This window comes from Lissotriton helveticus, chromosome 3_2 (assembly GCF_964261635.1).
Source record: "Lissotriton helveticus chromosome 3_2, aLisHel1.1, whole genome shotgun sequence".
Classification (NCBI taxonomy): Eukaryota; Metazoa; Chordata; class Amphibia; order Caudata; family Salamandridae; genus Lissotriton; species Lissotriton helveticus.
The window spans coordinates 269551923-269569342 of NC_136062.1; the positions used below are offsets into that span (position 1 = coordinate 269551923).

Genomic DNA, 17420 nt, shown 5'->3' on the forward strand with positions numbered 1-17420 from the left:
CAGACTCTTCTCCGGCCCGCTGATACCCCTTAAACATTCCGGAACCCTCCTCCATGTCTGGGCCGTCTACTGAACAGACCTCTATTCATTCATTTATAATTGGATCCCCCCTTTTCCTTTGCAGACAGATATCTGCAGCCAAGAACCCAACTCTCATAGACTTCCAAAAAAGGCTTGCAACATTTCTCAGCCCAGACATGTACGTGTAAATCAATGTTAAAACATTTCAGGCCTACAATATTTCTCATCATGATTATAGCATTCAACTTCTTCATTAATTAAAGCATGTTAATACTCTTATTCTATTATTCAGTAAACATCTCTAAAAATCATGGCCCATTTAATGCAATGACCAAAACATTAATACAATCTGTGTCGTGAAAAGAAACACCTTCCCTTTTAGCTCTGGCCCTGAGGCCTACCACATTCTGCGTTTAACCACATACCATCTTACATTTTAACAGCTACACGACATGAATTCAGAAATAATCACATCTACTAAAATCATATAGTGTCACACATTTCTGTATTAGTTCCACTTCTACTTAAATCTCTACATTAGCTATACATTCAGAATATAATTACAGATACTATTAGCACTCATGGCATTTCTCCTCATGATTTGTGCTTACTACAGGTAAGTGTGATGTACTCATACATTTAGGTCAGTTTGCGCTCTCTCAAGCTGATCAGTATTTTTTCAACTAAGCAGCTGTGCTGTCTGCTAGGCTCCGCCTAACAGAACAAACACAGAACCCCGTTACCCCAGAAAGCTGAAAAAGTGAGTGTAAATATTCGTTTATATGATGGTGATTTGCTTGAGTCCACCTAACAGGCTACCAGGCCAATAGCCAAACTATAAAATTGTGCAATACGAATGCATGCAATATATCTTGTGTCACTCATTTTAGTATAAGTATGTATTTTTCTCTTGAGTACGGTTCCAGGATAAACCATCCTACGTCTTGTACTGCCATGTGACTTCCTACATGGGTTGGGTCATACGTTAGTGCACCAAATGAATAAAACAGAAATATATTAACCGCATGCGTGCGGCGGCTTTTTTCGCACTGCGTGGCTTTTAAAAAAAAGCCGCGTTACATGACGAGCTCAGCTCGTCATGAGCGTGCGAGCGGCACAACTCATGACGAGCTGAGCTCGTCATGAGCGGGGAAGGGGTTAAGAAAAATAAGGACTGGACAGAAAGCACCAATGGCGATTCAAATAATGAATGGCAGTACTCACCTTACAGGACCAGGAGTTTGGCGGATGGATTCGATTTGGGCCTATTTGGACCATCTCCAAGAGATGTGCATGGGAGGGTCAATGATTGAGTAGTGGTTGTTTCCCCACTCCACCCCTGTTTGCCTGTTCCGACCTGGATCTCCCACTCGTGAACCTATCACACACTCAGGATGTATTCCGCCAATAGCTCAAACTTCAATTCCAAGAAATGTGCGACCTATTGCATTTCCAATGCTTGCTTACTTTATTTACATTGGTTTGTTACACATGGTTGCTGATGTGCTCTGTTAAATAAAATAGATGGACAGCGCCACCTTGTGATGGACTGTGAAAAAAGGTGCGGCTGCTACGAAATAAGTGCTAATCTAAGCACCGGCACAAATTAAGCACTGCAGTACTTGATCATTATGCGAATACTTTGAGAATATTTGAATTTATTTATTTTTGGTTGTATTTAGTGGCAGAGAAATTTTTACAGTTTGTGCTGTATGTATGTGTGTATAGGTGAGTAAAGACTAGATAGAAGTGCCTGTATTAGGCTAACATCATAGCTCCCTCGATGTCACAAAGTCTCTCTCTGTGCACCACAGGGCCTGCCTACCTGTTCATATCCGTTTTACCCTACTGATCGAATCATGCAAGCAGGTGTCTGCGTGGCATGCAATTCTGCGATTGTCTCTTATCTGATTATGTGGTTGGGGTTGTGGTTATCTGCACTTGGCCATCTGATTTTTTGGCAGTGGCTTCAAAGAGCAGCTGTTCCTCTTCTGAGTTTGAAAACCTGGCCACTCTTAAGAGAGGTCGTATGGACACATGCGGAACAGACTTTGTACGTGTGCACATGCTCACGTATGGGCGTTCGCGACAGCTCCTACAGCGGGGGAACAAATGATGCTGTGTCAGAAGCGACATTTCAAATCGGTGTTTCTGCAAATAAAGCTCAATGCAAAGGAACGAACAGTCTCTTTGAGATAGAAAATAAATAACAAAAGGGGAAGCATTAAGGAGAACCCAGAATACACCCTTCCTAGACTACAGCTATATCAAAATAAGTGCTCCAGGTGTGAAAGGAAAGGAGGAAAGTTTCGCTCTATTCAGGGGTGAAGGAAACCCCTTCCTGGCGATGGAGCCCAGGGCCGGCTTTAACACTGGTGGTGCCCTGTGCGAAAATGTTTGTAGAAGCCCCCTCCCCCAATGACCACCTCTGATATGGATTCCCTCACTGGCACCCTTTAACAGTGCCCCTCAAGTCTCCATAACCACTGTCTCTCAGATTCATTAAGTTTTCTAGTACCATTCATACCAGTATAAGGTGTCAGAGCACTTTACATCACACACACTGCACAGAGACAACCATATGTGTGTAAATCAGTGTATAGGAAATGTTACATCAGACAGGACTACAACGTGTAGTGTAGGAGTGACATTTAAGAGTCCTTATTCTTGAAAAGCACAAATTCAGAATTTAAAACATAACGTCATTGTTAGGGGTATTCTTTAATACGATGTTTTCCTATCTAAATGAGCCCTTTTGGCAAGATTAGGATAATGAAAGACTGGGCAAAAACATATAGCGCTAACATATACCTTACAGTTTCCATGCAGCTCTTTGATGACAGTTAATAGCTCAATGTTCTGTATTAGGATTTTGACTTATAAACAAGTGAAAAAGCAGCACGCATTTTAACTATCTGCACTACCTTAGGATGAGTCAAAACTTTCACTAAACAAACCTCCAGTCTCTTTCCAGAAAGATGATTAATCAGGGGAGTTATCTTGACATTTTAATTGATGCCTAAAAATTGTTGAAGTCTGGGAACACAGCAGTAGGTGCTTTTAAAATGAGAGAGTACTTGTAAAAATTACGCCCCAACCCCAAGTCAGCGCCCAGTGCGGTGCACCGATCGCACCCCCTAGAGCCGGCCCTGATGGAGCCATCAAAGCAGCCATGCTTTTTAAGCCTAGGGTGATACTAACAAAAAAAATTACCATGTATCAGTTTCATGTATTTTCAGTGCTTAATTTGAAAAACATAAGTGTCAAGAGGCTTGCACCAAACATTGGCTTTCCCAGCGCTGCGTAAACACAATTATGAATCATCACACTCCTACAAGTGTGACAATTCAATCTATTCCGGGTCCCCAAAGCTATAAGAATGGCTTGGACGGCCGTCAATAGTAAGCCTAGGTGAGTCTGCGAAGTGCAAAAAAACACTCTGCTATGCAAGCAGCGATTGTGTTAGATAAATGCCGTTCGCAGTGATTATCAATGCCAGGTGCTTCTCTGCACTGGGCAATCATCACAAATGGCACCATGCACAGCCCAAGCAGGGGCTGCTTCCTGTCTGCCGCTCGGGTAGATTTTGACTCGAGAGGCAGCTTTCTCAACGCAAACGGAAGCTTTCTCAACGCAACCGGTCGCGAGCATACGCGACCCCTCGCAATGAGAAATCTGACTGCCCGCATTGAGAAATCTTGCCGGGAGGTTGATATTCCACACTTGCGCTCTCCGACTTAATGTTGATGATCGCAAATGAGAAAATATCTCGCCAAGAAGTGGATTTTCTTTGCTTGCCAATCTGACGTTGACAAAAGCAAGCGAGGGAAGAAGCTCCGCTCCGAGTGAGCTCCGCGTAAGGCGGAGTGCGGAAAACTCTGCAATATCCCAGAGCGGAGCAGATTTCACCCCCTAGACTTAGTCAATAGTCATTTTTTATTTATATTGAAATAATGAACAACTGTTGCTGTGCTTATCTTCAAATTAGACAGACAGTGCCACCATGTGGCAGACTGTTACAAGCTCTGGTGTTGACAATTAAGTGACGGTGCGGAGCACAGGAAACCACTGGCACAAATTAGGAACAGGTTCTCCCCCTTCTACTTGTAATGGAAATACTCCCTCTGCGCCCATTTTCAATTTTGTCATATGCGCTCGCCAGATGTGCCAAGCATAGGGTGATCATTGTTAGCTGCACTGCTTATAGCCATAATATCAGTGTGATCCTCCCACTGGTCCCCATCCACTGTAGGAGTGATTAAATCCACCTGTCTTGGAGGGTCGAGTTCCATAACAATGGCCTGACAGGAGTTGACGAGCTACATGGAGTTCAGAGTGATCCTCCTTCTATGAGTCGCAGAGGTTGCAATACAGGGGCAATATTATCGCCAACAAGTGTCTACGGTGATGGTAATGTACCCCCTACTGGAAAAAAACGTTCATACCAAGTAGCTACGGTGGCTGTGGAGGGATCCAGATCCAGCTGGCTGTGGTTAATTGAAGAATTGGAATTGTCAGCAACAGAGCCATTGACAACAGGCGAGAAGCTGCTTTTAACCATGGCAGCACAAGTGCCGCTAACGTGCAACGAGGCACTGTGGTGGTAAAGGGGTGTAAAGGGTAGAGACAGTGCTGGGCTCGGCTCCCGATTACAAGATGCAGACACAGGTACTGTTGATCTCTGTCCAAATTACAAGATGCAGACACAGGCACTGCTGATCTCTGCTCCAGATTATAAAATGCATACATAGGCACTGATCCAGATTACAGGATGCAGACTAAGGCACTGCTGGTCTCTGTTCCAGATTACAGGATGCAGATATAAGCACTGCTGCTTGCTGCTACTGATTACAGGATGCAGATATAGGCACTGCTGCTCGCTGCGCCAGATTACAGGATGCAGATACAGTCACTATTGGTGTCTGTTACAGACAGAGGCACTGCTGGTCTCTGTTCCAGATTACAGGATGCAGATATAAGCACTGCTGCTCGCTGCTACTGATTACAGGATGCAGACATAGGCACTGCTGCTCGCTGCTCCAGATTACAGGATGCACATATAGGCAGTTCACTGCTGGTCTCTGTTCCAGATTACAGGCTGCAGACATAGACACTGCTGCTCGCTGCTACTGATTACAGGATGCAGACATAGGTACTGCTGCTTGATGCTCCAGATTACAGGATGCTGATGTAGGCACTGCTGGTCTCTGTTCCAGATTACAGGACGCAGACATAGGCACTGCTGGTCGCTGCTACTGATTACAGAATGCAGACATAGGTACTGCTGCTCGATGCTCCAGATTACATGATGCAGATATAGGCACTGCTGGTCGCTGCTACTGATTACAGGATGCAGACATAGGCACTGCTGGTCGCTGCTACTGATTACAGGATGCAGACATAGGTACTGCTGCTCTATCATTCAGATTACAGGATGCAGATATAGGCACTGCTGGTCGCTGCTACTGATTACAGGATGCAGACATAGGCACTGCTGCTCGCTGCTCCAGATTACAGGATGCAGATATAGGCACTGCTGTTCTCTGTTCCAGATTACAGGATGCAGAGAAAGGCGCTGTTGCTCTCTGCTACTGATTACAGGATGCAGATATAGGCACTGCTGGTCTCTGTTCCAGATTACAGGATGCAGACACAGGCACTGCTGGTCGCTGCTCCAGATTACAGAATGCTGACACAGGACCTGCTGGTCGCTGCTCCAGATGACAGGATGCATACACAAGCACTGCTGCTCGCTGTTCCAGATTACAGGATGCAGATACAGGCACCGCTGGTCGCTGCTCCAGATTACAGGATGCAGACACAGGCACTGCTGCTCGCTGTTCCAGATTACAGGATGCAGATACAGGCACTGCTGCTCGCTGTTCCAGATTACAGGATGCAGATACAGGCACTGCTGCTCGCTGTTCCAGATTACAGGATGCAGATACAGGCACTGCTGCTCGCTGTTCCAGATTAGAGGATGCAGACACAGACAGTGAGGATGGCCTCTTGCGAGCAAAGGGCCAACAAACCCTTCAGCAGCACTCACTCACCGGTCCTACACACTACAAGGACCTCGCAACAACATTCTCTTCTTAATGTGACACATTTTCATACTTTGGTTATGATGATGCTTGTGGGGGGAAATGCTGATCCCTGCTCAAGCATCTTTTCTCTGCATAGACTCAGAGTAGGCGGTATGTACCGAATGATGCAGACACCTCTCCCTTTGCCAGGGCTCCATTGACCACAGATTTGGAGGTGACCATTGCACGGGGTGTCGTGTCTGTGAAGTTACTGTAGGGCTCGGCGATGGGCACACACACAGCTGGGATCATTCAGAATGTGTTCCAATAGGCCGGGATATATTTTAAGTAAAGTGTTTTAACGGTTCGGAACACAAAGCCTCATTTTTAAAAGTACAAAGCAAGAGCAGAACGAAAAGATGCAAGTATTAAATCACAAGTTCACAACCCTTAAATTGTAGTTTTTCTGCCAGACGATCACAGCGGCAGCAGATCAGTTTATGAGAGCGAGGTGGTCCTTTCACTGATCGACAAGTAACGACACCGCTGACACCATAACAGGTCCCCCCTTACTCGTAAACAGGCACCGCAGCGCTCGCTTCACTGACTTGGCACTAAAGATGGCGGCATGAACCCACCAGCTTCTGACCAGAGAGGGTGGGGCCGCCGGCTCACCCTTCCTGCAAGCCACCACCAGCGCGCAGTCACCAAAGGCTTTCCAGGATTCCACCGAAACAAGTAACGTTACTGCGCCCTGCACGAGGAACCTGGAGAGGCCAGAGGAGAGCTGTGACCGAGTGTAGCGCTGGGTGTGACATGGCACAGGGAACACATCCGATCACAGTGGCATCACCACACCTGGCCCAGCTGGCATAGTACATCAGGCCGTGGTGTGTTACACACTACAGGCGACAATAGAGCTGCCCACAACTAAAGCTCAGCCTGGACCTCAGTGCTGGCGAGCAGACCTCCCCTCACGTAGGCCTTCTCGTGGCCCATCAAAGAGCAGCCACGTGTGATCTTGTTTTGATCTTCTTCTCCACTCTAGTTTCTGCTTTGGAAAGGACCGGCTGCCTTCCTTAAAGGATGGTAGACCATGGCTGGCTGTAACTTACCAGCACTGCCAGGGGTATTCACTCAGTCCTCTCCATAACAATGTCCCTTACCAGCTTCTAACTCAGCCACACACAGTGCCTACGATGTCTAAACAAGCCCGGATATGGTACTGCGGTGCCCTGCGTTGGTACCCGAGCGAGAGATGCCACACAGAGGACGGTGGGAGTAACATGACTGAATATTCTGGTCTGGGAGGACGTGGCTGACACGGCTGCCCATTCCACCAGAGCGCGGAAGCAAGAGATTCTCCGTCACTTATAACAGAAGCTCCTTCTCTGCCTCTGCAGGAGGCTTCGTGATCCCACTGGTGACCGGTCCCACCTATCCATACCCAGCACTCCAGGGAGTCCGCGACAGACAGGAGGGCTCTAGGAGTGAAGAGAAGGATCTCCGCCTCTGGGCAGGGTCTGCCGTCCAGTACTTCTGGCTGAGCAAGACTCCTCAGCAGACCCGCCAGTCTGGTGAAGCTGCTTCACCTGTCTGCTGGGACCGGCTGAACCTGTCCTCTGGACACCGTGAAGTGGGAGCCCGGGGAGATGAGGAGGGCCTGTCTGCTGGTGGCCACCAAGGGAAGGCGGCAGAAGAGGCACGGTAGGGGAAGAACATCTGCCCTGGAGCCTGTCCTGCTGGAAGGACCAGACCAGCAGGATCTGACCAGGAGCGAAGCCGCTGATGGACGCTAATAGTATGCGGACAGCCTGGACAGTGGCGATGGGGTAGGGTGATCAGGCGTCCCGGATTTGCCCGGTCAATCCTGGTTTTTCGCCAGCTGTCCCGGCAGCTCTCAAGAAATTAAGCTCATGTCCTGGTTTTTAGAGAGGGTCGGCTGAAAACAGTGGGAGGTATCTTTTTATGTTTTGCAAAGCAGGAATAGTTAGCAGCTGTTATAAGAAAGCCATTTAATTAACAGGGATGCATGGCTTTGAAAATGTCATTTTATATATGTTCTTACTGCCTCTTCTGCAATTCTCTGCTAAGGAGCACTCTCATTGTGTGCGCTGGGTTGAAGGAAAATTGTAGTCCTTTTTCTATTTTGGGGAAATGTCCCGGTTTTTGGTTTTAAAAATTCTGGTCACCCTACAATAGGGGATATGCTGGGGTAAATGACTTTAGGGCCAAAATGGAGAACTGGGCGATTTAAAGAGACAGGCTGCCTGGAAGGGAAGACAGGGAGGGGTTTTCCAGAACTGATCATCAATTTTTTTTATAGCTTTCATAGAATTAGCAATGTCAACACGTCTAACCATCAACAATCATCAACAGTACACAGACATTAAAGTGACCGATACTTTAGAATTGTTGGTTCAGGTGCAGAGGCGGGGGTGGGGGTGGGGGGGAGTCTTCACTGAGTGACAGACCTTTATTGCAAACAGAGTCGGTGATGAGGAAGGAAGCTCTTTTGTTTCAAGGTTACTGTATATTCGAAGGGTCTTCACCACGTGAAATGGTGCAGACCGGTGTGAGGCTCGTTTCTGGCATACCCCCCTTGCTGCCCCCGTGCCACGCGCCGCCCACATGCCCGTCCCCGGAAGCCTAGTAAAGGTCATCATGGCCGACAGCAAAGGCATCGCCATGTTCTGTGAGCGCTCGTGCAAACTTGCTGCTTCTTCAAGGGCGAAGGGGTGCGCAAGCAGCGTGCCTGGCCGTGCGTGCATGGGGTGGGGTCAGTGCAGGTGACGTGTTTGCGCCAGGCACGCATACGTGCAAGAAATGAATAATGACATTCTTGTGGGCACGCAGGTGCACGTGCCTTGCAAACATGTTTATGGAGTCTTAGAATGAAGGTCTGCGGTGTTTCTATATCCATGTACGTGAAAAGGCATACACCCTGGGCCCTCGTGCATGTCTATAGTGGAAAGAACCGGCTCTAGGGCAGTGCGACCGGTGCCACCGCAATGGATGCTGACTTCAATGGGGGCGCCATGTTTGAAAGCATAACATGGTTTGAAAACCACCTGCTGAGCATGTTCCCTGCCTTCAGTAAATCTCAGACATCAATAAAAACGTCAAGATAACTCTGGTGATTAGTGTTATTCCTTGAGAGTGATCAGACTAAGATAGAGCAGAGGGTTGAAGGAACGTGTTGCATGCAGATCACAAAGTGCATATAATGTACATAGGTCAGTGGCTTACTGCTTTTGTCAGAGAGATGCTTCCGTTACTTGCAGTTTATAAGTTAAAATCTTAACACAGGACACTGAGCTATTAACTGTCATGAAAGAGCTGCATGAAAACTGCAAGGTATAGATTAGAGTGCTATGATATTTTCCCCGTCTTTCATTATCGTAATGCTGCAAAAAGGGTTAAATCTTTTAGTAGAAATGTATTGTTATTAGTAAAGCCAACGATGGTGTTACATTTTAGATTCAGAGTTTCTGCTTCTCCTGACCAAGCACTCTTAAACTATCCTGCCTATAAGTATGGAGGACAGGTGAGTTCTACACCTTGTCCTCTGTCTTATGTAACATTTCCTTTATGCTGAATTGCACACCTATGATTGATTGTTACACTGCAATGTGAGTGCGATGTGAAGTTCTTTGATAACCTACACTGGTATGAGTGGCACTATAAAACTAATTAAATGCATCTGAGAGAGAGTGGTTATGGAGACCTGAGGGGCACTGTTAAAGGGTGGTCGTGAGGGAATCCGTGGTGGAGGTGGTCATTGACGGCGCCAACAAACACTGTCACACCGGGCGCCACCAGCGCTAAAGCCGGCCCTGATAGTGGGTCACATTACCTATTGTGCAGCCTCCAGTGGAACGGACATCTGGTCCAGGCCAGAGCCGGCCCTGCCTCATGTCCAATCTGCATCTCAGAGTTTCACACACTGCCTTTCTCCTGAAAGATGATGGGCTTTTCTGCCTACTTTCCTTTTCATTTCTGTGTCTACCGCAGGCAGCCAGGACTACATAGGCGATGAGAGGTGAAGAGCGTACCCATAATGCCTTTTTATTAAATGAAAAATAAGCCTCAGTTTCCTCTGAAACAAAAAGAGCCTAAATATGGAAATAGGAGCACACCAGAATAGGAGAAGTGCCTATTTCCAGAGTTCCTGGATTTAATTACACAGCTGTGTTAATCACATCCTTGGCAGTGCAGGGCTGGCTTCCTGTACACCAGTCTCATGACACTAGGTCACACTTGTGTCCTTTAAGTGTGGACCTCTTCAACACTTCCCCACACCTTCCTTCCTGATGGATTTCTCAGTTGAATTTTCAAAGTCAAATTGTAAAAAAACAGCATATGAAAGTAACCTGGTGTCTTTGGTGAAAACAAGAGAATTTATTATGGAAAAAACAGGTATCACCATCTACCACTGACACCGTCGCACAAGGAGACACGAGCCAGGACATGGGGAGTGCACGATAACTATGTAATAAAAAAAATAAAGCTTTGTAACTGCGTGGTGTACAGAGCTCCGGGGCAGGTACCGTCACTCTCTTTACCTGATGGAAACCAGGACTTAGAGAGTGCATTGCTCTATTAGTGCTTTGACCTCACACGGGATGAGAAGGCGCTATACAAATAACAAGGCAATATAATATCATGCAATACAATCTTAATCAGTTCTTTTGATGGGGAGATGGACTGAATGAATACATGATTTATTGAGGGACATGTCTTAGTCCCTAGACCAATAATATCTGAACAGGGATTCAAGCCCTCCTACCGTGGGATTAGTAAATGTTTGCTCTCGTGTTGAGTTCAGGCTGGTGGTTCAGGAACCTAATGGCAGGGTTGTCAACAAACTGGTATGATCTACTCCCAAATCCGATCTCACTGCAAGAGGGCACTGCATTCAAACTAGTGTCAACCAATCGGCGTGTCCGGAAGGGGTACCCGGGACGAACCTTGGGATTAGGAAAGGGCAGCCTCCTTGATTGTTAGCAAGTAACATAAGGTCAGGAGCAATGACATGACATCTTCCGATTTTGAAAAGTCCCTCAAAAAACATTCCTCTCTACCATTGGCTGGTAGAGAGGGTCAATTACAGCCTATTTATATAATCTTCTCAAGATGAAACACTGAGTGGACTGTGGTCACTTCGAGTTGAAGTACAAAGAGTGGAGCACACCTGGGCAGTATTTCAAGGTGATATCCGTCACCGTGCTGACCCAGGGATCATGGCCTACTAGAGCTGCCTTACGGCAAAGACCCCCAAAGGACGGCCCGTGTATGTGCAATGCGCTATCATTTTAAGCCGATCGGTACATGTTACCTGTGGGGCTGCTGTCAGATTGCTGGAGGTAAGTGGTACCTTTTATCCTTCTGTGCTTGATAAAAGGAGTTCTATCCAGGTTTGTGAAACCACTGACCATGTACATGGTGAACACCTGAAGCTAAAATGTTTCATGGTGCTGAATGTAAAGTACTGTTAGTGTTACAGCCATATTCAATGGTTCGTATTTTATCAACCTCAGAGCAATAGAATTGTGGGTCTATTGCACTGCGATTCATACTTGTGAAATGCAGATCCACGCATTTGTCGCAGGGGTTCAATGCAATAATGCACTGGTCATAATACCTCTTACTACTTACAATGCTGTAAGCGGCAACACTCTGGCACCACTTGGAACACGAAAACTAGGTTATGACGGAAAGGAAGTGTGATGCAGAGTATTTCTCCAATTTACTGGATAAGGAACTTGCTGGGTTTGTAGGCTATGATGGGAACATACACTGACATTTTAGAATACTGTGGTTCTTGTATAAATAAGAAGAAAACACAAATCTACCCACACCAGGTATGACATAAGCTATCATAACATCCTTCCACATAATCGCAAGCGTGCGGAATTAAATCCCACAAGTAGATCTGCTCCGGTAGGCTCAGACCCAGCTGAGTGAAGACCTTCTGAGGCTCCTTTGTGCTGGCCATGCCTTTGGAGAGACAGCTGGCCAGCAGGAGCCTCTCCGCAAGGGTGCCAATGCCAAAGAAAATAATAAAGTGTGCTACTAAATAACTAAGTCAGCACAGTGGCAATATCAAATAAAAAGCAAGCCTGCTGATGGACAAGTTCCAGGGAAAGCCATCTTGTTTCAACATTATGCACTGCACAATACGACTGTGCCTTTCTCAGAAGACAGGAAACATACAAAGGACTCATGCGATAGATCTATTGCCCAACGGACATCTGGAAGGCTTTCAGAGGATGAAGTTATTTCTAAACCTGAATACAAATTCAACATATCAACAAAGTCAAAAGGGAGAAGAACTTCAATCTGATTATTATAAGTGTTACACGCCGTGATGTTATCAGAAGCCCATGTATAGAAAACTGGATTCAGTGAGACCACAGTGCACAAAAGTGACTTACATAATATCCTCTTCCCAGAAAGTATTTTCAGACTTTAATATCAATCTTAGACAGACTTGGGCTCACTTTAGAGTCATTTTAGGTTCCCATAGGGAAATGTAGGAATGCGACAGAACACTGTTCGGTCGCATCCTAATTAGGCGGTCAGGATCGTCGACCGGGTGTGTTTCAGTCCCAGAACCGAGTCGGTGTTGGGTGAAAGCAATTTCGCCCGACATCGTAATTAACCCCATAATGTTAATTGAGAATCCAAGAGGAGTCGGCTAATCAGGAACAGACTTATACACTGAATAATTTGGAATTTCTGTAGCATTGAAAAGAAGTGGGAACTACAACGTAAAGCACAGCAGAAGGATGAAAACTGAAATTCATGGGTCCTGCATCTCCACAAGAGGTGGGACAAGAGGAGTTAACGGATCCTGGACCATACCATGTGTTTAAACGCCAGATTCATGGAATTCTGTACAAAGGCACGCGATCGGACAAGAGGATGCATTAGATCCTGCACCACACGAGGGGACGGTACATGAGTATTCACAATGTCATTTTTAGGATGAACATTCGAGGTGGGATTTGACGTTCTGCACAAGGAATTCTCATGGACTGTTGAGGTTTTTCTGCCCATTTTTTACTTTCAAAATCAAGTAAAACATCATTGGACTATTTGGATATATATATATATATCCCGATCTCGTAACAAGAGCCATTTAACGTCAGACGCTTTCTTACCAAGGAATAAAACATTTCATGCCAATTCCGCTTAACACAGTTAGGATTACTGGACAGTGTGCCAAGGAAATCCCACACAGACCATAAACAGTGCTTAGCTACTTTCTGGAGGTGTGCCATTACTTACAGTGAGGAGTATATAATTGCTTACTGGTTTGATATCAGGAGCCATTTTCCATTGGCAGATCATGTGTGTATGGAATGGATCCGTGGGCATGAATCTGTTCCTTTCCAAACGGGGCAATCATTTTTGTGTACTTTAAAATCTGAATGATCCCAATTGCCTCCTCCGTGACCTCCAAGACTGTTTCCCCCAGGGCCTTCTGCCCACTGTAGCATCCTTCATGAAGGGCCTGACGAAATAGGACCACATCACCTCTACTCTTATAGAACTCCACTGGCACCACTTGTCAGCAAACACCATCTTCAAATCCAGCTGCATCACCTACAACGGCACCTCTGCCTAGCTTGCTGAACAGATAACCCCCTGCGGTGGCAGCTAAGACATTTGCATCCAGGGCACGATCTGAAGGTGTGCAAAAATAATGCAAAAGGTCTCTTCCAGTCATGCACCCTGGATATCAAAAGACATCAATGTAGCCGTAAGGACCACCCAACTGTGCTCCAATTTAAGAATGAGTTGAAGACGCACCTTTTTAAAGAACGCTACGCAATGACGAAGCAAAACCTCTGCTCAACTCTCAGGACCCTCCTCACCTTGAATCACTTAAACTATTCTATCTTTTGGCTAGGTTAACACTATAAAAATATCACAAACATGCTTACCTGAAAAGTGGAACTTGAAGAAAATGTGGTAGCTAATAGCTTAAGCTCAAGCCAGCAATAAACCATAGTCTATATCTAGCTCTTCGCTGAATGTTTAACACTTATTAATTGGTTTGATATCTATAACACTACCCTCTTGCAATGTCTTTTTTAATTAATGTGGATATTTGTGAGTTGATCTAGATTTGCATGCTCCCTTTTTCCATTTGTTCAGTTACGTCTGCCTGACCTGTAGCGGGGTTTCCTCCAGTGGGCTCACAAGTAGTCAGAAAGGGGTATGAAGCTATTTTTTCTCTAAGATCATGTATTTGTTTACATATGTGGCAGATCGTGTCCTTAGGTTTAAGCATTTTCTGTGAGAAAGACTGTGGGCACATCCCAAAAAAGACTTGAAAATCTTAGCCTGCAAGACCAGTAGCTGCCCTGTACTTTAAAAAAAGATATTTTTGCAATTAGCCTGTCAAGCTTGGACACAAGAAGATTCACTGAACAGTAATAATGAAAGGCTTAGAGGGTCTCATCAGGGTTGGCAGTGCAGCAGAACCACCATAAATTGTCAGATTTCTCTATCTAGCAAATCCAGGACTCCACCACGTCATTTAGAGATGGGGGAACCCGCAGGTTTCCAGTGACAAAGCCTCAGCGGGTCTTTATCCGGCAGCCTACAAGCTGCAGTGCACCAGCCAGTGAAAGTAGGCTTCTCCAGGTTAGGGGGGGTCTTCATACATTCATTTTTCCTGACCAGGGCTACTACCAAGCAAGGCCATGTTGTCCCATGCAGGAAGCAGCACAAATATTCATGAACAGGGGCGTAACACGGGCTCCCGCAGCCCCCACGGTGTGGGAGGGGCAAGTTCCTGGAGGCCCCCTCAGCACAGCACTTCAGCAGGAGAGCTCCTGATAGAGTAGAGAGGGGGGGCCTCCACGTACCTTGCAGGAGGGCCCCCTCAAGTTTCGTTACCCCACTGTTCATGACCTGCAGGTAAATAAGTCCCTACACATAAGGACATTTTTTTCCTGCTCCTTAGAAAAAGAAAAACTTTGCCGAGTGAGACACCATGCCTACCAGGCAATGATTTTTGCAGAAAGTCCTCAGGCCATGTTGGTGGTTGCACTTTAAGCAAAAATTTCTGACCGACATGGCTTGTTACCGTCTGTACAGGAGGCACGCTACTACGGGATGGGGGGTCTTCACAACGCAGTGGCTTGGCACGCACCCGCCCACATAAAAAAACTATCTGATACCAAGTTAACACCACAGCCCCAGATGCCCAGGTTCTTCTGACTCTTTACAATTGTTTCAATGTAACTAAATGTAGCACTTCCCAGAGTCATCGGGGGGAACCTAACTAATGGCGTCTACCTGGGCTCCACCAGAATCTTATGAAAAAGTAACGCACTGTTACATTTCTGCCAAAATATAAATTCCATAGGATATAATGGGATTTATATTTCAGCGTAAGAGATCCGTCCCCGTTGTGAGGGAGTAACCCATCCGCCAAGATCTAAATCAGGTCCTAGGTCTGAAAATCATCTTAACGCATGTTTTATGTGTACAATTGCTACTATGATATTACAAATGACCTACAATTGACCATAAAAAAAAAGAGAGGCCTGTTTCCAAGTATATAATTCTCAATGTACAAAATCAGTCATTACTACTATTGCATTAGCTTGTAGAAGGTCACACAAGATTGTGTACTGGCGGGAAAGTCGGCACCTTGTTTCTTCTTTGCACGAGGGACATAGTATTTGATTTAATGAAATACAATATGCTTAAGAAGCCGAGAGCCCCCGCCGGAACTGGATCCTGCACATGTCCTGAGAGTGAAACCGAGCACGCGGAGCTGCCCTTACCTGATGATGACGCACTGGTTCTCCCTGTCAATGATCATGTTTCTGTACATGTTGTCTGCCAGAGCATAGATGTGCGGAGGGTTCTCATATTGTGCCTGAAAGGGAGACAAGCACACATCAAAAGGAGGAAAAGAGATCTGGGTCAGTTCTGGAGACAATGATTGTTGCAATTAGTACCTTGGAATAAATTGTGCTTATGTCTCAATTTGTATTTTTGGAAATGACACAGAGTCACACATCAATTACTCATTTGGTCTTAGGGCAGGACAATTGTAAAAGTGCACAGAATAAACAGTTCAGCAAAAAGTGCCAAGGCCTGATTGGTCCATAAGAATAACTGCAGTGATGAACACGGACCTAATCAATGGATTAGCAAAGCGGGGCATAATGCAGTATTATTGATGACAAGGGATGGCATAGCCTAGGAGGGAAAATACTGCAACTAGTCAGAGGTTTACGTCATCCTGTTTATTTCAAGGCAGCGCTTCATAAAGGCGTGATATGGCATTAAACAAGATGGCCGCCAAGTTGGTATACTCATAGCTTTCCCAAAACTAGAGTTTTAAAACGCATCTATAAGTCAAAGAATGGTGCCGTTCATATCTGACAAGAAAACAAAAGCAACACTGGCTTCACAAGGCATATTTAAATATTATTATATGCTCATTTATTGCTGTTAGGTTCTACAGGGCATACCAGATTTGATAAAAGTCTTACAAAAGCGGATAACAACCATACATATAGAAAAAGAAAATGGCAAAAAGAAAATGTGAATAAGAATGTCATTAAGAAATCTGCAAAAAACAAAATCTCTGTTGATAGAAATAGTAAAATAGTCATGAGCTGGTGGAGGTGAGATAAATATCTGGGGAGGACGGTGGCCTGTTGGATTAGTACCATGAGAATACTGGCCCTACTATTAGATTACAGCTGTAAGCAGAAGCAGCGTTGTGATTGGTCTGAGAGGCCTATTGGCCGCTCAGGCAGAGCCGGGGGAGGATGGGCATGTTCTCCACGGGGCTGTGCAACACAGACCAAAGGAGAACATGTCAACTACACATGCCTGTTTGGCTGGCCCTAGAGGACCAGTCAAAGCGCCATGCACATGTAGGGAGGGAGTGTAAAGTACTCCTGCTCCCTCTCCAGCCCCGCCCCGCCTGGAGTCGCAAAGGACAATAAAATGTTAATAATTTCTTGTTATTATCATTTTATTTTTATTTTCCACTGCTCAAGAGCAGTGGGGCGACGCCCCTCCCCCTTAGCAGAGGAGCGTCCTCTGCAGCAAAGGAGGCATAAACTGCCGTGCGATTTATTGGGATGACCGTAAATGTAAAAGACTATAGATGCCTTGCAGAAATATGCGGCACCAACAAATAGGCATAGTGGCCCGGTTGTGGCCTAGCAGGAAGAGATTCCTCTGTTGCGGTTGCAGGGATCTGGGCCTGGAAGCAATAATGAGGTGGGTTTCCAGGCCCTATGCTTTTTGAGGGACCCACACTATGTTCATCACTTATGTAGAGATTTTTTAAGTAAAGCTGTTCTATCAGTTGATAGCTAATGCCAC

The 17420-nt window shown here is 45.8% G+C and overlaps 1 protein-coding gene across 2 annotated transcripts in view; it reads right to left on the reverse strand.

Moving 5' to 3' along the window:
* Nucleotides 1–17420, reverse strand: part of MYO1E (myosin IE) — a 616637-nt gene that overhangs the window by 379455 nt on the left and 219762 nt on the right. For both annotated transcript variants that reach the window (XM_078685186.1, XM_078685185.1), the window contains exon 4: nucleotides 15857–15951. In XM_078685186.1, the coding sequence (XP_078541312.1) occupies nucleotides 15857–15951 (95 nt within the window). The remainder of the gene's footprint in view (nucleotides 1–15856; nucleotides 15952–17420) is intronic.